Source organism: Spea bombifrons, chromosome 8 (genome assembly GCF_027358695.1).
Source record: "Spea bombifrons isolate aSpeBom1 chromosome 8, aSpeBom1.2.pri, whole genome shotgun sequence".
Classification (NCBI taxonomy): Eukaryota; Metazoa; Chordata; class Amphibia; order Anura; family Pelobatidae; genus Spea; species Spea bombifrons.
In genome coordinates, this window is record NC_071094.1 from 27398204 (window position 1) to 27425421 (window position 27218).

The 27218-nt window shown below is 42.0% G+C and overlaps 1 protein-coding gene across 2 annotated transcripts; it reads right to left on the minus strand.

Annotated features, from left to right (window-relative positions):
* Positions 1–728: 728 nt before the first annotated feature.
* LOC128503472 (phosphatidylinositol-binding clathrin assembly protein-like) lies at positions 729–26438 on the minus strand. 2 transcript variants are annotated; one of them, XM_053473567.1, is made up of 21 exons: positions 25862–26438; positions 13610–13752; positions 12495–12570; positions 11999–12101; positions 11822–11915; positions 11610–11721; positions 11381–11487; positions 10765–10806; positions 10021–10106; positions 9117–9240; positions 8381–8517; positions 7176–7279; positions 6723–6866; positions 5712–5819; positions 4613–4744; positions 4500–4530; positions 3958–4078; positions 3510–3533; positions 3087–3143; positions 2316–2423; positions 729–1974 (listed from the first exon to the last, which is right to left on the minus strand). In XM_053473567.1, exons 1-21 carry the CDS (start codon positions 25989–25991, stop codon positions 1960–1962), a joined length of 1998 nt encoding a protein of 665 aa, XP_053329542.1. In that variant the 5' UTR covers positions 25992–26438; the 3' UTR covers positions 729–1959. The 2 variants fall into 2 exon arrangements, with proteins under 2 accessions (XP_053329542.1, XP_053329543.1); XM_053473568.1 differs by lacking the exon at positions 3510–3533.
* Positions 26439–27218: the final 780 nt, after the last annotated feature.

Here is a 27218-nt window from a genome sequence, read left to right on the forward strand (position 1 = left end):
CCTGTGCACAATTTAACAGATGAATGGCTACAGACTAGGCTATTTCCAAGGAACGGTTAATAACAGGCATGCATATCAATGAAAAATAATAAAACTTGGTCCTTACAATTGGATCAAACACTCTCTCCAGTTTCAAAGAACATTTCTACACTTACTAGAATTGCGTTTCTTCTACCGAAAGGGAAACGTGATTTTTTCTTTAATATGTTCACAACTCCCCACTGCTATGGGCTGCGTTATAAATATCAAAAGGCAACAAAACATGCAGGTCCTAAAAACATTAAATATATATTCAATCAAATACCATTGATGAATATTACAAAATCCCCATACCAAAATGACTTTTTATAGCGAGCAAAACTCTGCTTATATACTGTGGAAGATACATATATATCATTCAGCTTGGCAAGTGTGTTTTTGAACGTTTCTACAGTTTTCCCCACAGGGAACTCTTTAAAACACTGTTTCAATAAGAGATATACATCTCTAAATTAGAATATAATGCTCAAGAAAGAAAGAAAGAAAGAAAGAAAGAAAGAAAGAAAGAAAGAAAGAAAGAAAGAAAGAAAGAAAGAAAGAAAGAAAGAAAGAAAGAAAGAAAAAGGATTTTCTTTCAACCATTATTCTACCCATACTGTCAGGGCAGCACTTAGATCCTGCAGATAACACAGTTACATTTGATCAATTCTATAAAGCGAAGCACGTTCTAAAGAACAGGTACAAAATACCAAATTTCACATATTTTATTGTAACATAATGAAGGTTCATTCCTTGAGAGATTACGATAGATCAAAAAAACTTGTTATGAATCCCTCGGTCTGGGGAAACTGGCACAGTTCTTCTTAGCTTTGATGTTCAACTTGCCGAATAGGTGACATTAAATGGCAAATATTCCAGCTTGCGATTAATTAAATAAATATCAAAAACGTACTAAAGAATCTAGAGAAAAAAATTGCATTGATTTTTTTTAAACAAATCTTGTTTTCCATGTCTATTCTCATCTTTCTTTTCAAAAGGACATCACCACAGAAAATTTTTAAATGCATGGATATATATGATATTTACATAGCAAAAAATGATTTTAATGTTATTTAAAGTGGCAAAGATTAGGTACTGTGTTCCTCCTGCTTAACCCTCGACGAAAGTTTTCTTTCCGCATCATGGAAGCATAAAAATGTAAACGCATTCATTTTACATATTTCCCCCCATCATTTTATCCTCCTATTTGTAATTCTGTCATATATAGTTAAAGAATGTTGCAAACCTTTTTTGGGTGTCCAGTGAGGATATCAAAAAGGCTAACCTCAAGGGCCGTTAAAGAAATCTCTTTGAAATATTTAAATTTTACTGTGTTGTGCATTGGTTCGTGTGTTTGGTTCATTGTTTCATTATAGCATAAAATGAAACGCGCAGCAAAAGCATCATCTTGCAGTTGAGGGTCCCCCCCCCCAAAGTGCAGGGCACCAGTTACAATTACCTGTTCCATTATTACCCAAACATTGTCATATCACACCCTGATCGATCACCAGCTCAATTTCAATTAAACAACCAAACATTTATATTGGCTGTCAGAAAAAAAGTATGAAGAACAATGAACAGATGTGGAGAAAACCCAAACCGAACATAGAAGAGACTAGAAAACCCTTGCAAAGTGTGTTCTTGGACAAAGGCACCTAAACATTCACATTAAATGGTTTAATGTCCAATTTTACTTGTTTGATAGAAAACAAAATTCTCTCTGAGCATCACTGTGTGGTCAGAGCAGGTCACATAAGATTTCACTGTATAGGGACGATTATAAATAATCTCTAAAGCGCTATATTTCAAAGTATGGGTACTTTATATTACATGAGAATTACATGGATGCCTTAGAAAAGACCATATTGGCAAAGGACTGGAAATTCACTTTTCTGTTCACCAGTTTTTGGTTGCTAGCGCATCCTTTTCGCTGTGGTGGTTTTACATAAACTGCATCTGCAAAACAGAAAGCAAAATACATTTACTGATGCCAGGCAAATATCGTGCATATGTAAACTGACTTATCAATCAAGCTCTAAAGATGAATACCACACTACATCCAAAATAGGTCTTTAATACATGATCTATTGGGTCAACATAGATTTCATTCCATCTTAAGTAAAGACCACAAAAGGTCAAAAAGCTGTAAGTATCCGTTTCTATGCGGGCCCAATATAAGATATCACCTTTGACTCAAGACTCTTTCGGGTCAATACAAAAGAAAGAAAAATGGATATTGCTGTATCATGTAAACTGATGTAACTTGACTTGTACACAAAATAGGACAGCTTATTCACCTGAGCACCAGATACAGGTGCAAATGGATTTGTTGGCCGTAATCCTGGCTGCGTATAAATCATTGGCTGAGAAACCATTAAAGGATTAGCTCCGATCTGTGCAGGAACCTAAGAAATAAGAGAACAAATTAAAAAAAGTAAGATAAAATATGTACAATATTAATGGTGATGTAACATTAGTTGCACTCTCTAATATGTTAAATAATTCTGCTGCAGGAAGAGTTTGGCTTACCCTGTATAATGTATAGTTAAATCAGAGAGATTGTAATATATCCACAACTCTCCTTTTAGTGGATAAACTACAGATCTATAATTTTGCATTTGTGTGTAAATGAAAAAATGCAATAAAACCCACAATTACTACTATTTTGGTGAGTTTTAGGCTATGCAGCAGAGCAAACTAGGTGTGATGGTCACTTGGGAAATTTAAACTTGCGCTTCACACCACTGCTTGCTATGTTTCATTTCATGACCTTCCAAGGCTGTGTTATGTTTATATTCTTTGAGTCATCTAAAATTAATCAATTTTCATTTACAGAAAGCGGTATCTGTCTTGGGACAAAATGGGGTACACAGTTATACTATAACAGTTGTTATATCCGTAGCCATATAAGCCTTAAAAAGGTCTGTTTAAAATATGTGGACAGGCGCGGGGGTACTGTAGAGAAGATGTTCGTTTATATCTGCTTAATATATTTGGTGTAGAAGATGGCTGTTCCCAGAATTTGACAGAAGAAATACAGCATCTTGCATATTGGACGGTTTCTTTACCATTCCATACACTGGCACTTGCGGCGTAGACACAGGATAGTTCACCGGAGGAGGTACCTTGTAAAAGAGGACAATATAAGCTTTAGTATTTTTACACATGCTACAGAAATCCTACTTTCTCCAACTCGTATATTTAATAGCTAAAACCAAACAAAAAAGCTAGGTGGATTTAACAAAGTAATACTATTTCCAAACAAAATTACAAATAAATCCAAAAAGTTAGCATTAGCATGTAAAATATATATATTTAAAAAATGCAATTGTAAAAGCATGCTGACCTCAAAGAATAGCAAGGTTTGGTCGGTTTACCAGCAGCCAGAATGTAGGACAGAATAAGAGCTTGGTACTTGTTAGATTACATGCAAACATAAGATGAAATGTATTCAAACACCAAATGGATGGGTTAGACAAGAGCACACTTACGTATCCTGGATAGTGTACTCCATTCTAGGATGGCATAAGTAAACATCGCAAAAGACAAACAAATGAGAGAAATGGATCACATTAAACCAAGAGGGTCTTAGTGGAAATGATTTTGAAAACAGTTTCCAGAGAATCATCCATTTGTCTTTACATTTTGTCATTTTTTCTGGAAAAGGTCATGTTGGTGCATGCACGCACACTAATGCACATCTTTTTAAATACAATTCAAATAGTCGGATATTATGCAAGTGGCTCATCGAGTAACACCTGTACAAACAGGTATCACTAAGTTAAGTAGTCATTTCTGTTTTTTCCAATTTGCATTTTAATTAGTAAAAGAAAAAAATAAATCTTTCAGAATCTGGATTAACAATAATTGATATGCATTTTTTAAAAATGTACCTGCATGCGACAGTACAAAATGAATGTACTTCTCTGTATATCTTACCATATGAGGAACGGGACCTACGGGTGCAGGAGTCCATGTGGTCGAAGTGCTTGTTTTTGCTTGCCAGTTTGTGCCACCAGTTAATCTTTTCTCTGTGGGTTGATTCCACTGCATATCGGCCCTAGTGAGAAATAAATACTGCAATTTTGCAATCACGATCAAGGAAGGCTATCTTTTGCAGGTATTTGTAACCTAATAACATTGCCGATATTAGGACCAGACTTTCACTAAACTCAATCCTAGTCATATACATTTCTGCTGTCCCATACCTAGCTACTCTTTAGAGGTCTAATGTATTTAGCCAATAAGTGGTGCGCTAAACAGTTAAGCAGCTCCTTAAAATACACTCGTTAAACACAGAGAAACTGTAGTACCGATGTGAAATCTGAACAGGTTTTGACTTCACATGTATCCTGAAAATCTATTTTTGCTCGCCTGGGTTGTGAAACTTGTCATGTATAAGTACTACTTGAGTACACACATTACATACTATATATTTTTTTTTTTTCTAAATACCAACACAAAAAAATATAACCACTTACTTTTTTGATGGTGTTCCCCCAAATCCAAGGTCTGAAATAAAAGAAAAATACACTTACCACTCAAAGAGAAACACAAGCACATGGTTAAAAGGGTGACAGAAAAGATAACTTACTTCCCACTAGGTTAGCGAGTGAAGAATCAAGATCATTTGGCAAAAACTTTCCACTCGACTGGCTTCCCGCTACAGGCTTCTGGCTTTGTTGGGAGACAACTGGATGCAATACATCCTCTGAAAACTGGGCCCCTGGAAAAAGATTATATTTGAAGAAAAAGAGGAATATGGCTGACAGCAAAATCAGAAATCTAAAGCAGTACAGCTCTGTAAAACAAAGAAACCATAATTTGCATATTTAGATATTAAAAGAAACATTATCAAATAAAAGAAAAAAAAAAATTGTTTCCAACTTGACAGATTTACTCAGGGAGATCTAGATACAATGTAGTATTAAGCAATCTTTCATAGGCAGCAGTTTGAGGATATCAGATAATATAATATGTAGCAATTACGTTATTAGAGATATGGATACAATGTGAACAAAAAGCTACATAGTACTTTTTCCCGACTGATAATAAAGTATGTTATTGAAGTTTTAGGATCAAAGTTTGGCAGTATTGGACTTTTCTACCTTTTAAATTGGAATTAATTAAAAGTTATATTTGAACCATTTATATTTCCTGCATTGGTAACAGATTATTGTACTGAGTTACCCCCTTAAGGAAATAAATAAAAATGAATGAGGAAATATTTTAGCACTAGGAAGAGACCTAGTTAGTGTCAGTTGCCAAGAGTTACATTGGGGGGTTTTATTTTTCCCTGAAACCAAATATCACACTAGCTGATCATTGTGTTGTTTTCCCAGTCAAGATGAAATAGGATAATGGAACACCCTTAAAAATAAGATTCACAGGCATCATAAAGCAAGCCAAATTGCTTGGGGCAGATGGAAATACATATGGGGGATGGGGCAGAAGGTCTCCATTTATTTAGGTTTGGTCCCAATTGCAAAGACACTACTCACTATTACATGCATTAAAGTGCATATGATATTTGGAGTGCCCCTTTAAATTAAACAGTGTAATGCTAGTGATATAACCAAATACAGGAAATGTGTATTCTTTTAACAAATTACCAACATAAAAGCAATAGCTACTGTGATCACATTTAAAAAAAAAAAACCTCTTTTGGGGGATCTTCACATTTGACCCAATACCTTTTGCGCCTTGATTTTCATGTGCCGAAGTTTTGGCTCCAAACACAGCATCAAAGTCAACATGCATGGCGGTACTGTTGTTCTGCACAGCGGAATGCAGAGGGAAACCTAAATTTATACAAACAAGACTTGAATGCAACATTTTCCCTGTAGGTTATTTGTGTCCAAAACACATTTTACGTATGAACCTCTTAACTGAACCAACGATTGCTGCCTATCTGAATAAAAAGAGAGCTGAACTAGAAGCGTGCTGTACTTAGACATTATGACCTATCATGTACAAGACTGTGTCAGAAACAGGGTTGCCATATGAGCCTTTTTACTCAACAAAAAAAAACAACTCACATGTGAAGGGCTAAGGTACAGTGACACGTATAAACTTGGTGTGGCACCCTTCATGTGAGAGGCTGCCATGTTCCCCTACATCAAATTATATATGTTTATAGTTTGACACTAAGTTAACTTATTGAAACTACAATAACTTGTGGTCTTTGTTTTTCAGTGTAATTCTTTTGAAGGTACTTTTGACTATTTTACTTTAGGGAAGCTGAGATGAAGTACGTAATCGTTACTTCCCTGTCCCAAGGCCCTATTCCTACCAAAGGGGAAGGGGGTAATCATGTATATCCTGAGAAAAGGAAGTTAAGAGCTCTTAAAATTAATTGCAATTGTTCAAGGGGAACTCTTTTTTTTTTTTAAATCCATAAAACATGAAAATGAATTTTCAGTCAGTGTCATTTTAAGCCACATGTAAGTGTTCTAGCTATATTTTAGCCTAATCTACTAGACAAACACCCAACACCTTAATATACTGCTTTGTCTTAATCATCCAAGACGCTGACATTCTGTCTAAGGAAAGTCTGGGGGGGTCATCAAACAAGCAGGGCTTCATTACTATTGCTATAGACAGCTCAGTGTAATGCACTACAAAAGGAAAGAAATCCACTGCCTACAAGGATGACCTCCAGGTCTGCAATTGTATTAGAACAAAGCGAGAAATAATAGAGTTACCACTAATTAGTCCCACAGACTGATTTGATGTAAACGCAGAAGAGCTGAATGGAGCATTCGACTTCACTACATCTTCAACAGGCTGCATATCGAAGATGTCCAAATGAGGTGGTGATCCCACACCATTAGATGAAGAGAAGGGACCTTCCAAGCAAAAGAAAAAAAATCATTCCGGAATGAGTCTTGGAACGAAGAGAAACTGAGTTTTTTTGTTTGTTTAGCTAACCTTTCTGGTCATTATATGCATGTCTTAGTTTTTATAGATGGAATAAAAGACAATGGACTGACAAATCTTACGATTATTTCTGTGAATTTATGTTTGTCCTATAAGGTCTTAAAGCAAATAAAATGCTGACATTACAAATACCACCAAGACATGTTGTCTAGCTTTAGAGACCGCTGTACAATGAACTTTACGGGCCTTTACCAACGCGTGATGTTTAAAATCCGTACCTCCCCATGTACTGTGAGCAGAAGTGGCAATTGCAGGGGTGCTTTGTACAGTTGGCACAAATGCAGGCTGGAGGTCAAACAGATCACTGCTAAGGTTGGGCATGCTGAAAGACAAAATAAACAGAAGATAAAACTCATACTGGCAGTATTCTAATGTCACATTATTAGAAATGATGCAGGGAATAGTAGCTGCCACCAGTAGTGAGACCAACATCATTCATCTGTCACAGTTTATAGTTGTCGGGTGTATTTGAGAGAGTGCTTGTTCCCACAGCTGTATGTTTTGAGATTCTGTATCTTCATCCCACCACTTAACCATATAATACACGAGTTTAATTTTGGTGGAACAATTAAATACGTATGTTGATATCTGTTTTACTCTTGAATATCAGTAGGTTATTAATATACCACCCACAAAAGTGTGCACAATGAAATCCACACACATTTACTACAAATGTTACCAACATAATACACACCCGCTGGCAGATACTCAGAGTGACTCATGTATGTGCAGTAGAAAAGACAGTTACTGATGCACACACACATTGGGACACATGGTTTTCAGTTTTAATTCCATCTGTCTAAGTACTACAATGTTCCTAAGGTTTTTTGACCCAGTTATTTCACTGCCTCCGAGCACCGAGAGAAACCCAGCATGTTGCTTTGTGACACAGGTATCACCAGCTGCATTGAATTCCCAAAATGCACCACACTCTTATTTCCCAACCCAAAAGCCACCAAGTTAGCAGAAACTAGTCAGTGACAACACAGCGGGGGTACTACTGACAGAGTTACACATATTCAATCCGGAAATCACTATGTTTAGCCAAACCGAGTAGGAACTGTCCACTAAACCAGTAACTGGAGATACCAACCAGGATCAGCTGAATTCAGTGGATCTCCATATACATGACACTAAACACCAAAACATTCTCCAAACCTAACTCTGAACAGGTCCACAAGATGAAATGTCATAGGAAATTACTACTGGAAACATGAAGGATTATTTATGAAGAGCAATTCTTGGGCAAATATTGAAACCTGTCTTATCATAACAATCAATGGAGTCTTCTGATGACTGGACTTTTCTTTTGTTTGCTATTCTGATAACAGCACTTTCAAACTTTGCACAGCAATTGCTCTACAAATATCCTTACATCCTACTTCAAATCCATAACCATAACACATTAATACCCTCTTCTCACCTGTTGGTTGTGGGTGCAGGTGCTGTAAATAAGTCTACTGCTGCAGAGGTATTCACACTTTTCCCAGATAAAGTACTTGGTGAAGCTGATGTAGATGTTGAATTTGGCACCACAGAAATCTCTCTAAGTCGTTGCTCCTGTTAAATGACAAAAAATAAATTGTCATTGTTTAAAACAGGAAAACAATCCCATCATGACGGTGATAGCAATGAACTATTGGCCCATTGCTTTAAGAAAGTGTCAGCAATCTTAGTGCCCTCACAGCAGTGGTGAGCACATCCCGCTATCCTGTGCATGGGTTATAAGACATATAATGCAAGTATTTTTGTGGTAAATAAATACGTACGTGGTATCAACAATTTCCCTTTATATTTTTATAGGGGTAATTCTTTGCTAACAGTGTTAACCCTATATTATCCTATTTAAGCAACATACCTCTCAAGGTCATGCTTGTTTAACCTCTTATGGACCTTGGCTTTTTTACATCTGCAGGACAAGAGCAGTTTTTGTCCTCCTCCCTTGTTTTACTTCAAGCCTAACTTCCGTCTTTCTTATTAAGTGTACACTATTTACCCACAACAATATCTAATAGAAATAAATCATTAAAAACTAAGTAAACGGGGAAAAAAATTCAGCTTAGTAGTTTTGTAATGTGTCAATACAATTTTAAGAGACTGAGAAAATGCTTATAAAACCCAGCCCACACGCAGCATTTTGTTTTGAACACCTTTCATACCTTAAGTGCTTGTAGTCTTGCCTGCTCCTCTTCAAGGGCCTGTTGTCTCTCCTTTTCATCCATTTTACTAAAGGACAACCCAGTGGTAGCGAGAGACGAAACAGCACTGGATAAAGTGCTTGCTCTAAACCGAAGAAAGATAAAAGCACCCATAAAAAGGTTTGCATGACAACATTTGCTCAAATAACTCAACATATGCTATTGTAAGGTGTAAAAAAAAATACCTTAAACATGGAATTTGAAGGCACACAAGAACCGTAATGGCCCATCTAGTCTATCCTCCTGTAAACACTCGATTCAAGTTAGCCACATCCCCTGCATGTTTAAATTCTCTTACTGTATTGGTCCCTATACATTCTGCTGAGAGACTGCTCCCTTTATTTACCACCCTTATAAAAACTACTTGCAGTAAAAGCTGTTAAGGATTATATGCATGTGCAGGTTCCTGGTCCCATTAAGCCTTACAAGAACTGTCTGCGCTTCTTACCCTAATAAAGTTGGCAACAAATATATAAACATAATATAAATGAGAGGTTCGTATTATACATTTGTATTATTTGAGCCTGTGACTAGCTTAGCGCACCGACATTTCTTCTTTTCCCCATTAAGCCTTAACCAGCACTCCCATCCCATTGCGCTCTAAATATTTAATTAGGCATACAAAAGACAACACACACAACCCATAAAAAAAATGTGGCCGGAAAGAACAGAGCATATTATCATCCACACCATTTCAAGAACATAGTATAGAGCTTTCTATCAGTGGATGTACACTCAACTAAACATTGATCTTGGATACGATCAGGTATTTTTAAGGGTTATCAACAGGTTCCTCTTACCAGCCTGATAATACAAGGAGAAAAACCCCACGTACCAAGAGAAAAGACCACTTTGGACAACTCACCGGCTAGCTGCCGAGAATTCTTTTGTTTTCTTGCCTTCAAGAGATGCCAAGTGTTGTTCAAGTGCGTCCAGCAAACTGCTGGGTGCCTGGAGATGAACCATCATATTATTTGCACATATTACACAAAAAGCTGAAGGAAAAAATGTTTTAAAGACCTTTCTATAAGACACTATTGATATAATGGCTTACATGTATAGCGTAACATGCTGAAAAACTGACAGAAACCACGGTTCTAAATGTAAGTGTGCAGCGCTACAGAATTTGAGGGCGCTATATAAAACAAATTAGTGCAGTTGATTCAATGTGCATTTTGTACATGCACATTAATATGTAAAGGACAAAACTGGCTAGAGGAATACGCAAGAAAATATATAATAATGATATGTTATAATAACATGGCTACTTATGAATACATTTTACCTGCCTTCGCCAGTTCAGACAATCACATGCATCTGCTGCAGCAATATATTAAGGCTAGTGATATGCAACAGAGCAGCACCGTTGGGAAATAATTTAACGCTCATCACATCAGATGACCCATAACATTAAGTAATGTATGCGTCTCCTACATCTCAAATACATAACTGTAATAATAAAAGCAAAACAAAAAGTATAGTTTTATGTCACATGTATTTCCATATAAGACGTTTATACGGAAGAGAAATCTTCTCAGGATAATGAATGAAACACACAGAGGCAGAGAAAGAATGAAAGAGATTAAATTAACGTGGAATGCACACTGACCTGAGTAAGATCTGGAATATCACCCTGATCAATTCCAACTTGCTGAATTCACAAAAAAGGAGGGGGGAAGAAAAGTGTACATTACTTCATGCAGTGGCAATGGAGAGTGCTATGGGTTTTGAGTGTTCACACACATTGTGACGGTAAGAGGGGCATTACTAACTTTCCGAACTGGTACAGTCGCACTTGCCGACAAGAGTTATGTGCAGTTACATCAAAAAATATCAAGCAATTACCAATTGGTCTATAGACTCGTTGTCAAGTCAAAATCGTACTTATCATGCAATTTCTGCTGGTGCATACCAATACATAAGGATTCTGTGTCCATTCTCTATCCATACAGAAAGAAACGCAATGAATGGCATTTATTTATATTAACAATGTGAAATGATTTTTAAAGGTCGCTGTTGGCCACAATACAAAAAGAGCAGAAATGAAAATGGCATCAAGCAGAAAGTGTTACACGCTGTGGGATTTGCTAAGCATTCCGGGACCATCTGAAAGCAAAGTTATTTTTCTTTCTTTGGCATTCAGTTTTTTTTTCATGCACACATGCTACTGTACCAGTGCCAACAGCTAAATAAGGCCCCTTTGATGCTAAACGGACAATCCATACCTCTGCCACTTTGAGGAATTCAGAAAGTTTGGTCATCCGAGCAAGAAATTTTTTATATATATCCAAGGCATCTTTGCACTGGTTCTTTTTCATATCAAAATACTTTTCTGCAATAAAAAAAAAACCCTCAACATTTAAATACACAGGTAAAAAAACAGCATTCAGCCAAACAAGAGTTTACAGGCAGGCAAAGATTTAATTAAAGACGTAATTAAAAGGCGACACATACCTAGCAAGTTAATCACACCTTCATTGTAAGCAGCAAATAACCGGATGGAATCTTTGAAAAGAAGCATAAAGCCTGTGTTTATAACACCATTTGTAAGCTCGTTTGGGTTTGCCTACAGTAAAAAGGAAAGATACAAAGTGAAAGAAAATCAATACGCTGTTAAAGTTTTACTACATTCAAAAGCTTTTATTTTATTTTTTTTTACAACCTACATCAAAATCTAGAAGAGCATCCAGTTGGTTTTGAATGATAGGGAGAGTCTTCAAGAGTTTTTCCGTAACCATAGTTCTCATCACACCATCTATCCTGTAAGAAGCAGCAAATTGGTTAAACAACAGCATACACATTGATGATTAGAGATTAAAAGACAAATTGCTAAGTGACATTACCCTCGTTTCATTTTGGTGAAGTCAACTGCTACAAGTCTGTAGGAAAGTGCTTTTTCGTTTAAATATCGACTGTATCTCCTGATAAATGTCGACATGTCATAGCCTATAAAAGAAATTAAGTTAATTGTATTTAGTGAAAATATACCCCCCCCCCGGCAACATTTTGACATGTGGTCCTTTGCACGCTAGGAAAAAAAGTTATATTTAAACGTTCAATTAAAAGTAATTTTAGCTACAGTGTACAGGAACTAGAGTAGTCTTTGGTTATACTGCTAAGAGACACGAGATTGTTACTGGAGCGCTTAGCGTCTTCCAAGGGCACTGAAAGTGCCGATACGGATGTGCAGCATCATATGGGCAATCGTAATACATTAGAAAAAGCATGTATGTTTCTGAAATCTACTACAAGTTTGAGAAGTTATAGCTTTATGATGATGATGATGATGATTATTATATTATCAGCTATTATTTGCAAATGAAAAGATAAGAGATTTACCTTGCAAAGCACCTTTATCTAAGAAGTTGTTGAGATTAAATAATGTGTTTCTGGATGCAAGATACTGAATAAATCTCTGAAAACAAAAAAGAATAAAGAAACAAAATTGTTAATAACAGTAACAGATTATGAGTATATAAACTAAAAATAGGGGAATTACAAAGGACTAAAACACGATTGATACGGTGATACGAAACATACTAGGTTCCCAATTAATTATGTACTAACAGGAAGCTAAATGGATTTCTCCAACAAAACTCACTCTTTTTGCTACCAGCATTGAAGACACGCATGCAATGATAACGTCCTGTCTAGACTAATGCAATGCTTTGCTCATTGGTCTTCCTGCTTTACAGACTACGTCTACAATTTGTACTAATACTGATGCCTCAGCTATAAAACAGCCCACCACCTACAAAATTCTCCTCCTTACCTTGAGGGCTCTTCAGTGCTTTTTCCAATACTATATTTCACCTCTGATATGACGCACTATAGCTTCATGTTCTCCACATCCTATTTATAGTCTGTGTCTCTGCTCCATATCTCCATCTACCACGGCCATTTATTCTAAGCTACCACAACATTTTAAGTAAGCTAATCTTAATTGTAGCTCCACAGAAGCTTACAAGAGCCCTATTGGGAATCCTGTAAGTCACACTTACCTCCAACTGTATCTGTATGTCCAACCAGCACTCCTGAGACTGTAAACTTCCTTTCCTTATGTATTCATGGCCACTGTACCCCGATAGAAATGTCTGCAAGCTACCATACTCCTATGCCTGCACTTATTGTAACCCCCTTTATTATGCAGAAAGTACATAAACATATATACATGGCATGCGCAAAACATTTCACTCATTTGTGGGAACATCCACACACCAAAAGCTTACATGGTCTTGTTTACCATGCCACTGATTTAAAAATAAAACTATTACAAAACCAAAAAGAATGAAGATTTTACATCATTTCTGCAGCTGTAAAGGCTTATTTGCAGAGTGGGGATAGTAACTGTTTTTATAAAGTTAAAAAGAAAAAAAGCACACACAGATCACAATTGTAGACAGCTACACAAACTAGTTTACTAAAGTAAAAGTCCATTTACCAATCCACCTTACCTCATTGCCGTACATCATGAGGTGGTGTGTTGTGATTAGGGCTTTGAACACAACAACCCAACTCCCATTAGCGGTCCTTTCGAAGAGGGTGTCAGCCAGCTGTGGTATGTTTACGTTCATTTCATTCGTACACTGTATAAGATCTGTCACAAAAAAAAAGTTTAATGAGCATAAAATTCAAATTGCGTGTTGCATCAAATTGTACACGTGAACTAAAGTATTTCTAAACATTTTGTGTAACGTAAGAAGCACTAACCAGTTATTTGTCCAGGGGTTTCTTACTTGCATGAGAGATAGCTAATTACACACACACACACACATATCTCACACACATATCAGGAAAAGACAGGCTTTCTACAGATACCATGTTTTGATCATATTATCCAATTTCCTATAAAAAAAAAATATATATAATGAAAAATTGGAAAAAAAAACTCACTTTTATTTGAAAAACCTTTTACTAATCCAAAAAAACTGCTAAATAGATTCTAACATTTGTCCTGAGTTTAGAAATACAAATGTTTGTATGTTCTTTTGCTTTTCTCTGCAACTTATGGGGCAATAAGTACAGGTAGCGTTTTGCTATTTCAAAACCATTTTTTTCCCCAAATCAGGTCATTCTGCGCAATGTGCTATTTTGGGTATCTTTGAAGACGGCCAATGCAATTTATCCCATCAAACCAAATATTTCTTGAAAACTAGACACCCCAAGGTATTTCAAATGCTAGTATTTTAACCATCTCCATGCACGAGATTCTACCACCATCCTTTGCCAAAGTTTGTGGTAATCATTTCTTTTGTAGTTTTCCCATACAATTTATACTATCCTATTAAAACCAAAAGGCACTTACATCTACAGTATCTCACAAAAGTGAGTACACCCCTCACATTTTTGTAAATATGTTATTATATCTTTTCATGTGAAAACACTGAAGAAATGACTCTGCTACAATGCGAAGTAGTGAGTGTACAGCCTGTATAACAGTGTAAATTTGGTTTGGACATTTCCACTTAGGGGTGTACTCACTTGTTGCCAAGGTTTAGACATTAATGGCTATGTGTTGAGTTATTTTGAGGGGACAGCAGATTTACACTGTTATCCAGGCTGTACACTCACTACTGTACATTATAGCAGACAGTCATTTCTTCAGTGTTTTCACATGAAAAGATATAAAAATATTTACAAAAATGTAAGGGGTGCACTCACTTTTGTGAGATACTGTATATGCATGCATGAAAAAGAAGACAGTTTCTACTTTACATAAAAGGGCAATTTAGTAGAGCTCAAATCCAAATCTGGCATGGCAGGTGAACTTGTGTGAATTTTAAGACCTATATTTGTGCGCAAAACACAAACTCAGCTGCCATAGCAAATTTGGATTTGGGCTCATACTGTTTTTATTCACTTTGCCGCCTGCTGTAAAATATAAGGAGTCTACAAATGCTAAAATGATTTTGAGACTGCCGAGGTATTCCAAACAATGTAAAAAGAGTCCTTAGAACTACGGAAGTCCCATTAAAAGTTCTAAAGTTATAACAAACACATGGCAGAGCATTACTGAGGTTTATTTCAATCAATCACATCCAGTATATCCTGTGCACAGAATTCAGACAAAGGCCAACTTTAAAAATGTTTATTTTTTGTTGCCATTGTACAGCACTGCCTGTTGTGTGGGAAAGAAAACCTATTTTACAGGTAGGACAGGCACAACACACCTCGAACAGACGCAGGAGCCCCAGGCTGGCAGGCTACTTCTTTTAGAGGTCGTCCGGCATTACGTTATGTGACCCTGCTCTGCGTCTGCCTCCTGGCAGCATATAGAGAGGAAAAGCTATAGAGCCAGCTATCAAGTCGAGCAGATGAAACCGTAGCCACCAGGAAGCAATTCCTACAGGGTTTGGCAATCCCCAGCATAAGGGATATTTTATTCTACACAAAACAATGTCATTAGTTAATGGCAGTTACATTCCTCTTATGTCGGTGGTGAGATAAAATATTTTAAGTTACCAAATTCACGATGACTTATGAAGGCCCAAACCTGGAGGAACACCTGAAAACAGGGCCAAGCTGTAAAGAGTCACATTTCTTGAATGTCCGCTTGCTAATTACATAGGACGTTACGCAGGCCCAAACAGAGCTTGTCCGGCAGGGAAGACTGCTGGGTTTAGTGCCTTACGACATAAGTCCGGTCAGTGATTTGAAATCTTGTATCTAACTAACCACTCCATTGTAGGTCGACACTCACTACTTACAGAACTTAACTACTTGTTGCTTTAAGGCAAAAATAACTTGATAAGCCAGTGATGTTAAACTCAACCTGAATGTTGTGTCAAAATAAGCACCAGCCCCAAGAAGAAAGAAATTAAGCAAGGCATTGGTGTTAAGCCAGCCCCTGCCGTATTTTCATGTGTCATTCAGTAAGATGCCCTCGGACTGCTGTTGATGTCTGTATTGTGCTCTCTGCAGATGTTCTGTGGCCACATACTATAAAGTCCCTGCTGTCCACGGTTCTCCTGTAATTCGCATCAAGACCATAGAGTATAAGGAGGGTTCTTTGACTCAAAGGGTGCATGTGTCTATCCTCGCTTCTGTCTTCTAAGCGACAATGGATGATGACTTAAAGGATCATGGGTAGTGACATCAGGCACATCTTATTAGACACTGGACATTAGCCCAAAGCAAAAGGGCTGTAGTCATAGTTTTGTTGATATGGCACTCTGTGCGTGCATATTCTGTACAGGATAAAAGTGTCCTAAACAGTATTCAGGTTGGCTGTTTCTATATACACTGTGTGTGATGTATGTGGCTAATTATGTTTAATGTGTGTCATTTTGCTAAGAGCTGCATGTGTGTTAGCGTGTACCTTAGTGTGACTGCGAGAGGTCTGTATGAGTGTACATCAGCGGTACTGGTCTGTGATAAGAGTTGGCGTTTGAGTTTCCAGCAGTCAAGCTGAGAGCAATCAGCCTGATTTGTCATCGGTGTGGTCAGGAGCGGACAGCATTTAGTGTGTTTGGGTGCGGCTGAGTGTGTTTAGTGTGGTTAAGAGTGGTTGGGGTGTGAATTTGCATCTCATAGGTTTTTCTGTGAGAACAGCTGAACTGATGTAGCATACTTATTTTATTATTATATTTTAACCCTTGCAGTGTAGAGTAATGACTGCTCCTTACCCTCAAGGCCTGGATGCTAGAGACAATAACAGTTTTAATAAGAGGTGACAAACACAAGAGATAATTATATCGTTTGCACAACAAACAAGTTACAAATAATTTGAGAAAGGAACCAAACCATCAGAAAGAGGAAATTACGTACATTCTGGCAAATATGTTCAAAGGCTCTTGGCCTTGACAAGTATAAGTCCAAAAATCATGAGAAATTAAAGAAAAAAAAAAAACACTTTTCATTCAAGATATTGACAATTGTATACTAACGTATTTTTTGTTGCATATAATTTGATATTAATACTTAGTCAACAATAGCTGACTTTTTAGTGGTATGTTTTTTTTTTTTTTTTTTTTTTGTAAATCAAAATTTTTATTGGTTTTCAAACATTTTATAACACAAAGTGAGAAGGGGAAACAGAAACCGAATGGGGAAGGGGAGGAAGACAAAAACAAAACCAAAATGGACAGCGCATGACTCAGGAGTACAGCACGAGACCCTGACGCAGCAGGGCGAAGTACAGTGACACAACCCAAACAGTAGAATCACGACAGGAATACGAGACCCCAACACCAGAAGCCCAAGGCCCCAGCTCAATTAAGGCAACAGAGATTGGGTGGAGGGATCCAAAAAGTACTGGGACCAGTAGAACCAGGTCCGCCTATGGCGCTCACCCTGTCTATCAGAGCGGGCCACCAGCTCCTCCAAAGCGCGCACTCTCTCCACCCTTAGGATCCATTCCCTAAACGAGGGCGGGGTGACAGAAGCCCAATGCAAGGGAATCAAGGCTTTAGCCTCATCCAGCAAATGGCGGAGCACAGACCTCTTATACACCTTAACAGGCGTGGTGGTATGATGGAGCAGATAACTGGCAGGCTGAAAAGGAGGTGGAGAGTCAGTGAAACGCGGGAGGACAGCCTGGATAGCTTCCCAGTAAGGAACAATAAGGGGGCATTCCCACCATATATGAAGAATCGACCCCACCGACAGTCCACACCTCCAACACAACTCCGAATGGTCAGGAAACATGCTATGCAGGCGAGAGGGGGTACGGTACCAGCGCGTAAGCAACTTGTAAGAAAGCTCCTGAGACCTGGTGCTAAGAGAGCAACCATGTGTTAAAGAGAAAATCTTCCCCCACTGTGCCGCTGTGAAGGACACCCCAAGATCCGATTCCCACCTCCCCACATAAGCCGGCAAAACCTCATCCCCCACCCTCAAGAGCAACTGATACAGCAGGGAAATCCCATGAGGAGGAAGAGCATCTTTCAAATGTAACGATTCGAAAGGCGTGGGGTCTCTGACAAGGTTGTGTTTCTGAGGAATAGACCCAACATAAGCCCTGAGTTGCAAATATTGCAGAGTCTGCAGCGCAGTCGGGTCAACACCCCCAACAATGGTCGACAGGGAACGGAGTCGCGTCCCTTGCATATAGGACCCCAACGTCGGCGCATCTCCCGGAGCCGATAGCAGAAAGGAACCCCCCGACATACCCGGGGGAAAGTCAGGGTTAAACCGCAGCGGCGTCTGCGGCGAGGGATAGGTGAGTAGCCCGGAACTACGGGACACAGAATGCAGAACCGCCAACGTAGCCAAAAGAAAGGGGTGACCCCCCGCCTGCCTCCGAGCTACAGCCGGCTCAAGCCACAAAAGCACCTGCAGCGGCACAGAGGCGGCATCTGCTTCCAGAGCTACCCACAGCTTATGGGCAGGGCGGTAGGTCCACTCCAGGGTACGCAACAGGTGGCAAGCAAAATAGTAGCTGCGAATGCAGGGAAGGCCCAAGCCCCCCACATCTTTAGGTTTCTGCAACAAGGCCAGAGCCAGCCTCGGAGCCCGTCCCGCCCAGATAAAGGAGAGGAACAGAGCCCTCAAGGAGGAAAAGAAGGCACGCGGCAAAGCTATCGGCAAGGCTTGGAGCAAATACAGCACCCTGGGGAGGATGTTCATTTTAAGAGTATTCACCCTGCCCACCCAGGAGACAAACAGGGAACCCCAGGACCGGAGATCTTTCCGGATCGCCTCAAGAAGAGGGGGAAAATTAAATTCATATAAGAGGGATACATCATCCGCCAACCAGACCCCCAAATGCCGCAGTTTACGCACACACCACCGGAATGGGAAGGAAGAAGCCAGAGCCTCCACTTCAGCTACAGGAAGGGAAACGTTCAAAATTTCAGATTTGGACAGGTTGATTTTCAAGTTAGAAAGACAGCCGTATCTCCTAAACTCATCCATCAGCACAGGTAAGGACACACGCGGGTTCACAAGGGAGAACAACATATCATCCGCAAAAGCCACCGTTTTATGGTGCACGCCCCCACCCACCACACCGGTAACGTCCGGATTAACCCGAACAGCCTCCAGAAGGGGCTCCAGAGAAAGGACAAAAAGCATAGGGGACAACGGGCAACCCTGCCTAGTACCGTTAGAGATAGAGAACCGGTCCGAGAGGGCCCCATTAATACGCAACCTAGCTGACGGGCAAGTATAGAGAGCGGACACCCAGCGCAGCATATGCGGGCCAAGGCCCACCGCCCCTAGCACCTCAAGCATGAAGGTCCAATCAAGCCGATCAAAGGCCTTCTCGGCATCCGTAGATAGCAAGACAGCCTTGGCGCCCGACCGCTTAATTAAATGGATCAAGTTGACCGCCCTCAGGGTCCCGTCCCTACACTCCCTACCAGGCACAAACCCCGACTGGTCCGGATGTATCAAACCAGGGAGAAATCGCCCAACACGCATAGCGAGAACCTTGGAGAACAGCTTTAGGTCCACATTGAGAAGGGAAATAGGCCTATAATTCCCACAAAGCTCCGGATCCCGACCTTCCTTCGGAATCACAGAGATCGTAGCGGCCAAAGTGTGGGGGTGGAAGCCCGCACCATCCAGAATGGAGTTAAACACAGCTACCAACTGGGGGCCAAGGACAGAAAAGAAAACCTTGTAGTAACTTAAAGACAATCCATCCGGGCCCGGGCATTTCCCCGGCTTAGAGGACTTGAGCGCATAAGCCAATTCCTCACTGGAGATCGGAGCCTCCAGCAGCGCAGAGTCGGCCGGGGACAAACGGCGCGGCAAAAAACGCGACAAATACTGGCGAATAGCCAGTCTGTGGCCCTCAAGCGCCTCAGGGGCATCATGCGTGGGGGAATGATTATACAGGGCGGAATAGAAAGTAACAAATTCCTCGGCTATAGCCGACGGGAGATAACGCATGCGACCACCCGGGGAACGAATTCTGGGGATGTAGGACAGCTGCCTCTTCCGACGTAAAGCGCGAGCCAAATACTTCCCAGGCTTATCCCCATGCTCATAAAAGATGGCCTTAAGCCTATCATAATGCCTCTGAGATTGACTATGAAGTATATCGGCGAGTTCCGCCCGAAGCACAAGCAAACGGTTAAAGTCACTGTCACGCAAAGTATCCTTATGAATTGCCTCCAAAGCTGCTATCTGCACAGAAAGATCACTAAGCTTCTGAGCAGAGGCCCTCTTCCTCGCAGCCCCCATCTGGATAAACCGGCCACGAGCCACGCACTTATGAGCCTCCCAAACCGTAGGAAGGGGCACATCAGGGGTAACGTTGGTCAGAAAATAGTCGCGAAGGGCCGCGGTCGTCGAGTCCCGCACCTCCACCTCAGACAGCAAGGACTCATTCAACCGCCACGAAGTCTGAGTGGGACGAGTCAACGGGGATGCAAGCGTCAACTTCAGAGGGGCATGGTCCGACCATGTAATGGAACCATAGCTGGCCTCCTTCAAAAGGGACAAATGGTAGTGAGTGAGGAAAAGACAGTCAATGCGGGAGTATCGTTTATGCGGGACAGAGTAAAAGCTAAAGTCTTTGTCAGTCGGGTGGAGGGCCCTCCAACAGTCAACCAACTGGTCAGCAGTAAGTAAAGCATGAATCCTCCGCAAAACCCCAGGCGGGGTCTGGGACGTCCCCGTAGAAGAGTCCAGTTTGGGGTGGAGAGCCACATTGAGGTCGCCCCCAAAAAGCAGTAAACCGTCCTGAAAGGAACGGAGTATCCGCAACGTCTTAGAGAGCCACGCATGTTGTTTCACATTAGGGACGTAAACATTAGCGAAGGTATAGACCTTCCCGGCCACCCGGCCCTTGACAAAAATAAATCTACCGTCCGGATCAACAAGGTGCACAACATCAGTAAGCGGAAAGTGTCGAGAAAACAAGATCGCCACCCCCTTTGACTTAGACTGGGCGTTATTGCTAAGGAAAGCCACAGGATAATCCCGGGACATCAAACTAGGGTGGGACGTGCCCCGAAAATGAGTCTCCTGCACAAAGGCCACCGAGACACGGTGACGCTTCAGATCACGAAATAGAGCCGACCGTTTCTCCGGCACATTAAGGCCCTTAGCATTGATTGACAGGATATTGAGATCAGCAGGCCGATAAGCCATGACGGTGTCCACAAAAGACAAGGGGGGAGGAGAGAAACACTAGGAGAGGGAGACGAGGAAAAGGGAAGGAAGCAGGTACAAACCGACCCACAAACGTACAGACAAACAAACAAGAAAAAGGGAAAAGAGAGGAGAACAAAACCCCCCCTTCCAAAAAAGTACCAAGGGCGTCAGCTGGAAAAGAAAACACAGTAGGACCAAAAATAACAGGACCACAGTGTACTACCAGCACGGCACGACGCCTACGGTCAGAGGCGGAGTAACGGCCGAAAAAGAAGCCGGACAAAACCAAACAAAACAAAACAACCGCAAAAGGAACAACAAAACATGAGACCACCCATCGGTCCCCGGCCTGAAAGGTAGCGTGTCACAGCAACAGCCCCCCAAGGGGAAACGAGCGAGAGCAAGTGGAACCCCTAGGCAGAGAGAGGTATATAGCGCGGCACGCCACCCCCCACAGAGACATCAAAGCAGAGGGCAAATGGCCTCGCCGACAGCACAGCGCAAAGAAAATAAAAACGAAAACTATAAACCCCCCGACCCCTCCCAAAAGTGCCGAACCCCCCACCAACAGAGGACCACCCCCCCGTTGAAAAAGAAGTGTTGCTCGTAAGGAGAAAAAAGCGAGCAATCACCGCTCGCAGCACTCCCCCATAGACAGCAGATCAGAGGGCAAGCGGCAGCATCGATACAGTAGCGCAACAAAAAAGAAAAAAGAAAACATAAACCCCTCCCCGACCCCACCCCCACCCAAAAGAGCCGAACCCCCCAACCAGGACGAGAGCACGCCGAGATGCACACAGAAGTGTCGCCCAAAGATAAAAAAGGAAGTGAGCAAGCGCAGAGCGCTGCACTCCCACAGAGATGGCATAACAGAGGTCAGAGGCAGAACCAAACTATCAGCGCAAAGAAAAATAATAAAAAGAAAAAAAAATAAATAAATAAATAAAAACATAACCCCCCCAACCCAAACCCCCACCCAAAAGAGCCGATTCCCTCCCCCTACCCCTACGAACCACGACTAGAGCCAGCAGATGGACACTCGAGGCAGAAGCCCCGGGCCCAGATCAGCAACAGATATAGGAGCATGCCGGCAGCGAATGTAACGTACACAATAAAAATACACACTCACAACCCCCCCCCCCAACGCACAGAAAAAAGTAAAAGAAAACAAACATAGTCCCCAAAAAGTAAATAAACGTGCGCGGCGATACGGCAAGAGGCTCCACACAAGGACAGAAGTGCCCAGGATCGGGATCAGGAGAGCGTCCACAAGTGCGGCATGAGGGCCCAAGAAGACCCAGCCAGAGTCACCAAACAGGTCCCGAGAAGGTAAGTCAGGAGCCCAAGACCAACATGGACGCCCGACCGCGGGCAAAACAGCAGGGACGCAGCTCCTGAAGTTATTCCTCCGGGTCCGTCGCCTCCGGAAGCTGCATAGACAGCCTGCCGCGACGGGTTACACGGCCCGGTGACCGCTCCCGCCGACGTGAAGTCCCTCCAAAATTAGCGGCACGATCCGCCGGAATGGCGGGCAAGTCCCAATCCGGAATCCGAAGAGCAGGCAGGCGGAGATCCCGGAGGAAAGCAGGCAACTCCCGGTGAAAGCGGAGCGAGAAAGTAGAACCTCCCGAGCGCACGTTAAGGCTAAAGGGGTAGCCCCAATAATACTGAACGCCACGGCTCCGGAGTTCGGCTGTAAGGGGTCGCAGCACTCTGCGATTCTGCAGGGTGATGTCGGACAGGTCCTGGAAGAGGGTGACCCTGGCGCCTTCGAAAGCCCAGGATCCCACCTCTCTCGCACGCCTCATAAGCTGCTCCTTCAACCGGTAGTCAGTCACGCAGCAGATAACATCCCTCGGGGGCGCCGACGGGGGACCCCTAGGCCTCAAAGCCCTGTGAGCCCGATCCAGAGAGAGCACAGTCTCAGGAGGCCGCCCCAAGAGGCCGTTGAACAAGCGGACCACAATACCCCTAACATCTTCAGGGGTGTCAGAAGTGACCTCCGGAAGGCCTCGGATCCTTATGTTGTGCCGTCGGCCCCTGTTATCGAGGTCCTCCAAACGCCTCCTGTAATCGGCCAGACAATAAGCATGATGGGCGGAGGATAGCTCCAGGGCAGATGTCCTCTGGGCCTGCTGAGCCGCTTCAGTCTCCCGGAGCGTGAGGCGACGGTCCACACCATCCAGATCTGCCCGAAGGCCCGCCACCGCGTCGGTCACGGTCTGCTTAAGCTCCGAAAGCAGCGTGCTAAAGTCCTCCCTCCACGGAGCAGAGGAGAAAAGCTGGCGAACATCCGCGGAACAGGTAGGTACACCGGCCTCTCCGGACACTGCATCTTCGCGCCTGTCCCCGGAATCGCGGGAACTCGAGGGCGACGCTGCCTCGTGGTCTTCAGGCGCCTGCGAGGCCAGCGCCGCTGGGGTACGAAAGTACTCCCTAAGGGTTGCCACCGACGACCCGGCACCCTCCCCAGGCACCGACGGGGCGGAGGACTGCCGTCTATTACGCACCATGAGTGCGATTGATAGCTAATAAAAGCTAATATTACCGGGGGACCGACGGAGCTCAGGTCTCAAGCAGCCATCTTCTCCAACGGTCGGCCACGCCCCCTCGGTATGTTTTATATACATCCACAGACTCTTCACACCAAAACCTCAATTAACCTTTGTATTTAACAAGAGTATGGACAATTCAACGCAGTTATTTGGGCAGGGAGCAGGGAGTGTCAAGACCCCGCTCCCATGACCCGGAGGATTCGGGTCTTGACCTGGAGAGCCGGAGGAGCGCTAAGTTCTTAGGCATGGTTCTTAATTGCTTCTATACGCTTTTTTTTTTAATTATTATTTTTATAAAAAGTCAAAGCCATGACATTATGTGGTAGAAGATGATATGCTACATGTATAGCAAGTTAATATTATTATTTATTGCTTTATATAGTGCCATCAAATTCCCTAGCGCTGAATTCTGGTAGAGCCTTGGTATGTTCATTACGATACCACAAAAGCAGAACTCTAGTCCTTTGAAGCAGAGCCGAGACCTTTGATGTCCTAATTCACAAGCCAATCAACAGGTTTTTCTTTTACTCGGGTGCTGTCACAAATCCGTGCCACAATAACAACGCTTGTAAGATAAATCCATTACAATGACAGCATGTCTACGAGGACCTTTCAATCATGAGTCCATGGGGGGGGGGGCTCTAATGTATATACAAGACTTCAGTAGCATACGGATACGCAGAAAAGTCCTTTCCAATACACTTTGAGACACAAGGTACCATGCATGTACTATTATTGTGATAGAGCTACTAGAGTAAAGGTTGGTGCCTGTGTGCCACAAGCACAGTTATTTCCCGATCTATGGAAGTGTGACTATTAGAAAGCACGGGTCCGAGCCACTATACACATGCAATTATCCCTAGCTGATACTAGAAAGCTTGGATATTATCTGGAACATCACAGCGGAGCAGGATGCCAGTCTTGCCACAATAAGATTGCGCACGCACATACCACCTATTCGAGATCTGCGTAAAAGTACAGGTCTGTGCCCACGTTACAATGCATCAACTACCATGCAGACACATAATTCAGTCTATTACGGGTCCACATAAAACATTAATGGATGTCCATCTTTCCCCCCACATCCAAATACACACGAACAGTCACGGAACAAGAGACAATCAATGCCTGTTCTTATACACATTCAAAAGCCTAGCAAGGAGGCATCCATTCCAGTACAGCTACTCAGTAGCAAGTGTATATTATTGATATGACCTAGTTATACCTATACATTACCAATAATTACACATATATACACACACACACACACAAGTGTGAAGTTCCCGCGGCATCATTTGTGATACAGATAAATACTTTTACTGCTGCGTGAACCTGAATACTGTCATTTCTGGTTAATATGTGCAAGGGCTTCCCAGCAGCAGTGGAAGGGGTTTCTAGAGTGTGGGAATTACACATGCATGCGACAGATATAAAGCTGCCTCAAATCTAAGGCAAGACCAAGGACTGATTAAGGGCCGAGTCTCTACATCAGGAAAAAAACGGGAAGACTATATGGGCCGAACAGATCTTATCGGCCAAAATAAATTCTGTGTGTCTACAATCACACATTAATACCAGATTATGACAATACCATACAGCAAGATAGCATTATTGCCCCACACATATTACAATGAAAATCCTAGCAAACAATACCATGGAACATGTACCTTTACAATAGATCACATTCCTTAACATACATTCCATACATACACACGCCATTCACACACACACACTCCATTCCCTCCAGCTTGTAGGGGCCTCTTTACCTAATGTCTGACAGCCCCTTTGAATGTAGTGTAAGAATTAATAGAGAAATAATAATAAATTAACAAGGAGTGGGTACAGAAATAACTAATTTCACAGAATTATCACGGGGACGTTTCTCAGTATCATTCTGATACCGGTTTCATAAACGTGTCAGACTGAGATGTAGAATGAGTCTCCTGCGCTTCCAGACAGTGCAGTCTACATTCTCTATAAGGACAATACATATTGCCACTATATGCTAATATAGCCAAGAGGAGGAAATAAATCACAGAGCAAGAGGCCATCGTAATGTACATATCATGCATGGAGTATAGCGGGTACAATGCCGGGCACACTTACAGTCCAAGTGCTTCTTCTTGGGCCCCATCACTTCATGAGTGGTCGCCTTGCAGACGGCTTTGGCCACGGCCGAGCCGGTGACACTGTGCTGAGCCGCCGTGATACGGTCTGTGATTGACTGCCCCGACATCCTCCGAGCTGACTGATTCTCACGCCTCCGGGCCTACACACACCTGGAAAAGAAGCCCTGCACACCGGCTCAGCCGCACTGAGCTCCAACCTGCTTCCCCCTCGCCCGGTTCCGGGTCACCGTGTTACGAAGCGGAGGCTGGTCCCTTTGAGGTGACCCGGCCGGGGAGAAATGGTGCACTCTTTCAGGCTCTCTCTTTCACACGTCCTAGGTTTTCTCCACTCTCTCTTCCTCGGCTTCTTTTCCGGTTTCTCACTCCCCCCCCTCTTCTCTAATATTATTATTTATTTAATTTTTTTGCTTCACACTTCAGTCCTGAGACAAAATGGCGGCACGCTGTCACGTGACGGGGAGTTGCGTAGGAGCCGGTTGTTAAGGTGGTTCCACCTGGTGACCCGGGGTGCGTACAGTGGAATGTTTAGGCGCCGGTGTCTGACAGTGAACAGGGCAGGCTGAGGGCTGGGCTGGGCTGAGAGTGGGCATGTCACGTGAAATATAAAGCTCACTTAAGGTGGAGTAGAAGCTGCAGACTCGTTCGCATATATGTATTTATGTGTGTATATCTATCTATCTATCTATCTATCTATCTATCTATATATCTAGATTATATATATATATATATATGTAGATATATATACACACACACACACACATATATATATATATATATAACGGAAGAAAGCGAGCACGTCAGTTGCAGCCTTGAATTCACAGTGGTATGGACAAACCACAACTATATATGTGTGTGTGTATATATATCTAAATATATATATATATATATATATATATATATATATATATATATATATATATATGTATGCCAGGGTTTGAGAAATTTGTGTAGGAGCCAGACAGACAATTTGCTTACCAGAAAGTACACACATAGAGATCAATGTAAAATGTATGCAGCGCTTGTTAAAGTATGGTATATAGATATATATATATATATATATATCTATATACCATATCTGCTCGAAAATAAGACAAGGTTTTTTTCAGAGCAAATGCACTGAGAAAAACCCTTCGTCTTATATAGAGGTCTAGGGGATGCATTGATAAGTCTGGGGGCAGAGTGACGTATCGCCATCATTGGTATAAGGCATATCAGGGGGTATAAGGCATATCAGGGGGGCAGAGTGGCAAGTCTGGGGGCAGAGTGGCAAGTCTGGGGGCGGATGTGTAAAACTGGTCAGATAACTTGGGAGAGAAGGTTGGCAAATAAAAGGA

Excerpts from the sequence above, each read along its gene's own strand:
- LOC128503472 (XM_053473567.1), bottom strand. The coding sequence starts at position 25,991 with ATGTCGGGGCAGTCAATCACAGACCGTATCACGGCGGCTCAGCACAGT. Across the intron at positions 3,144-3,509 it reads GAGTACACTATCCAGGATAC|GTACCTCCTCCGGTGAACTA; the intron begins GTAAGTGTGCTC and ends CTCTTTTACAAG. Across the intron at positions 2,424-3,086 it reads AAGTGCCAGTGTATGGAATG|GTTCCTGCACAGATCGGAGC; the intron begins GTAAAGAAACCG and ends CTTATTTCTTAG.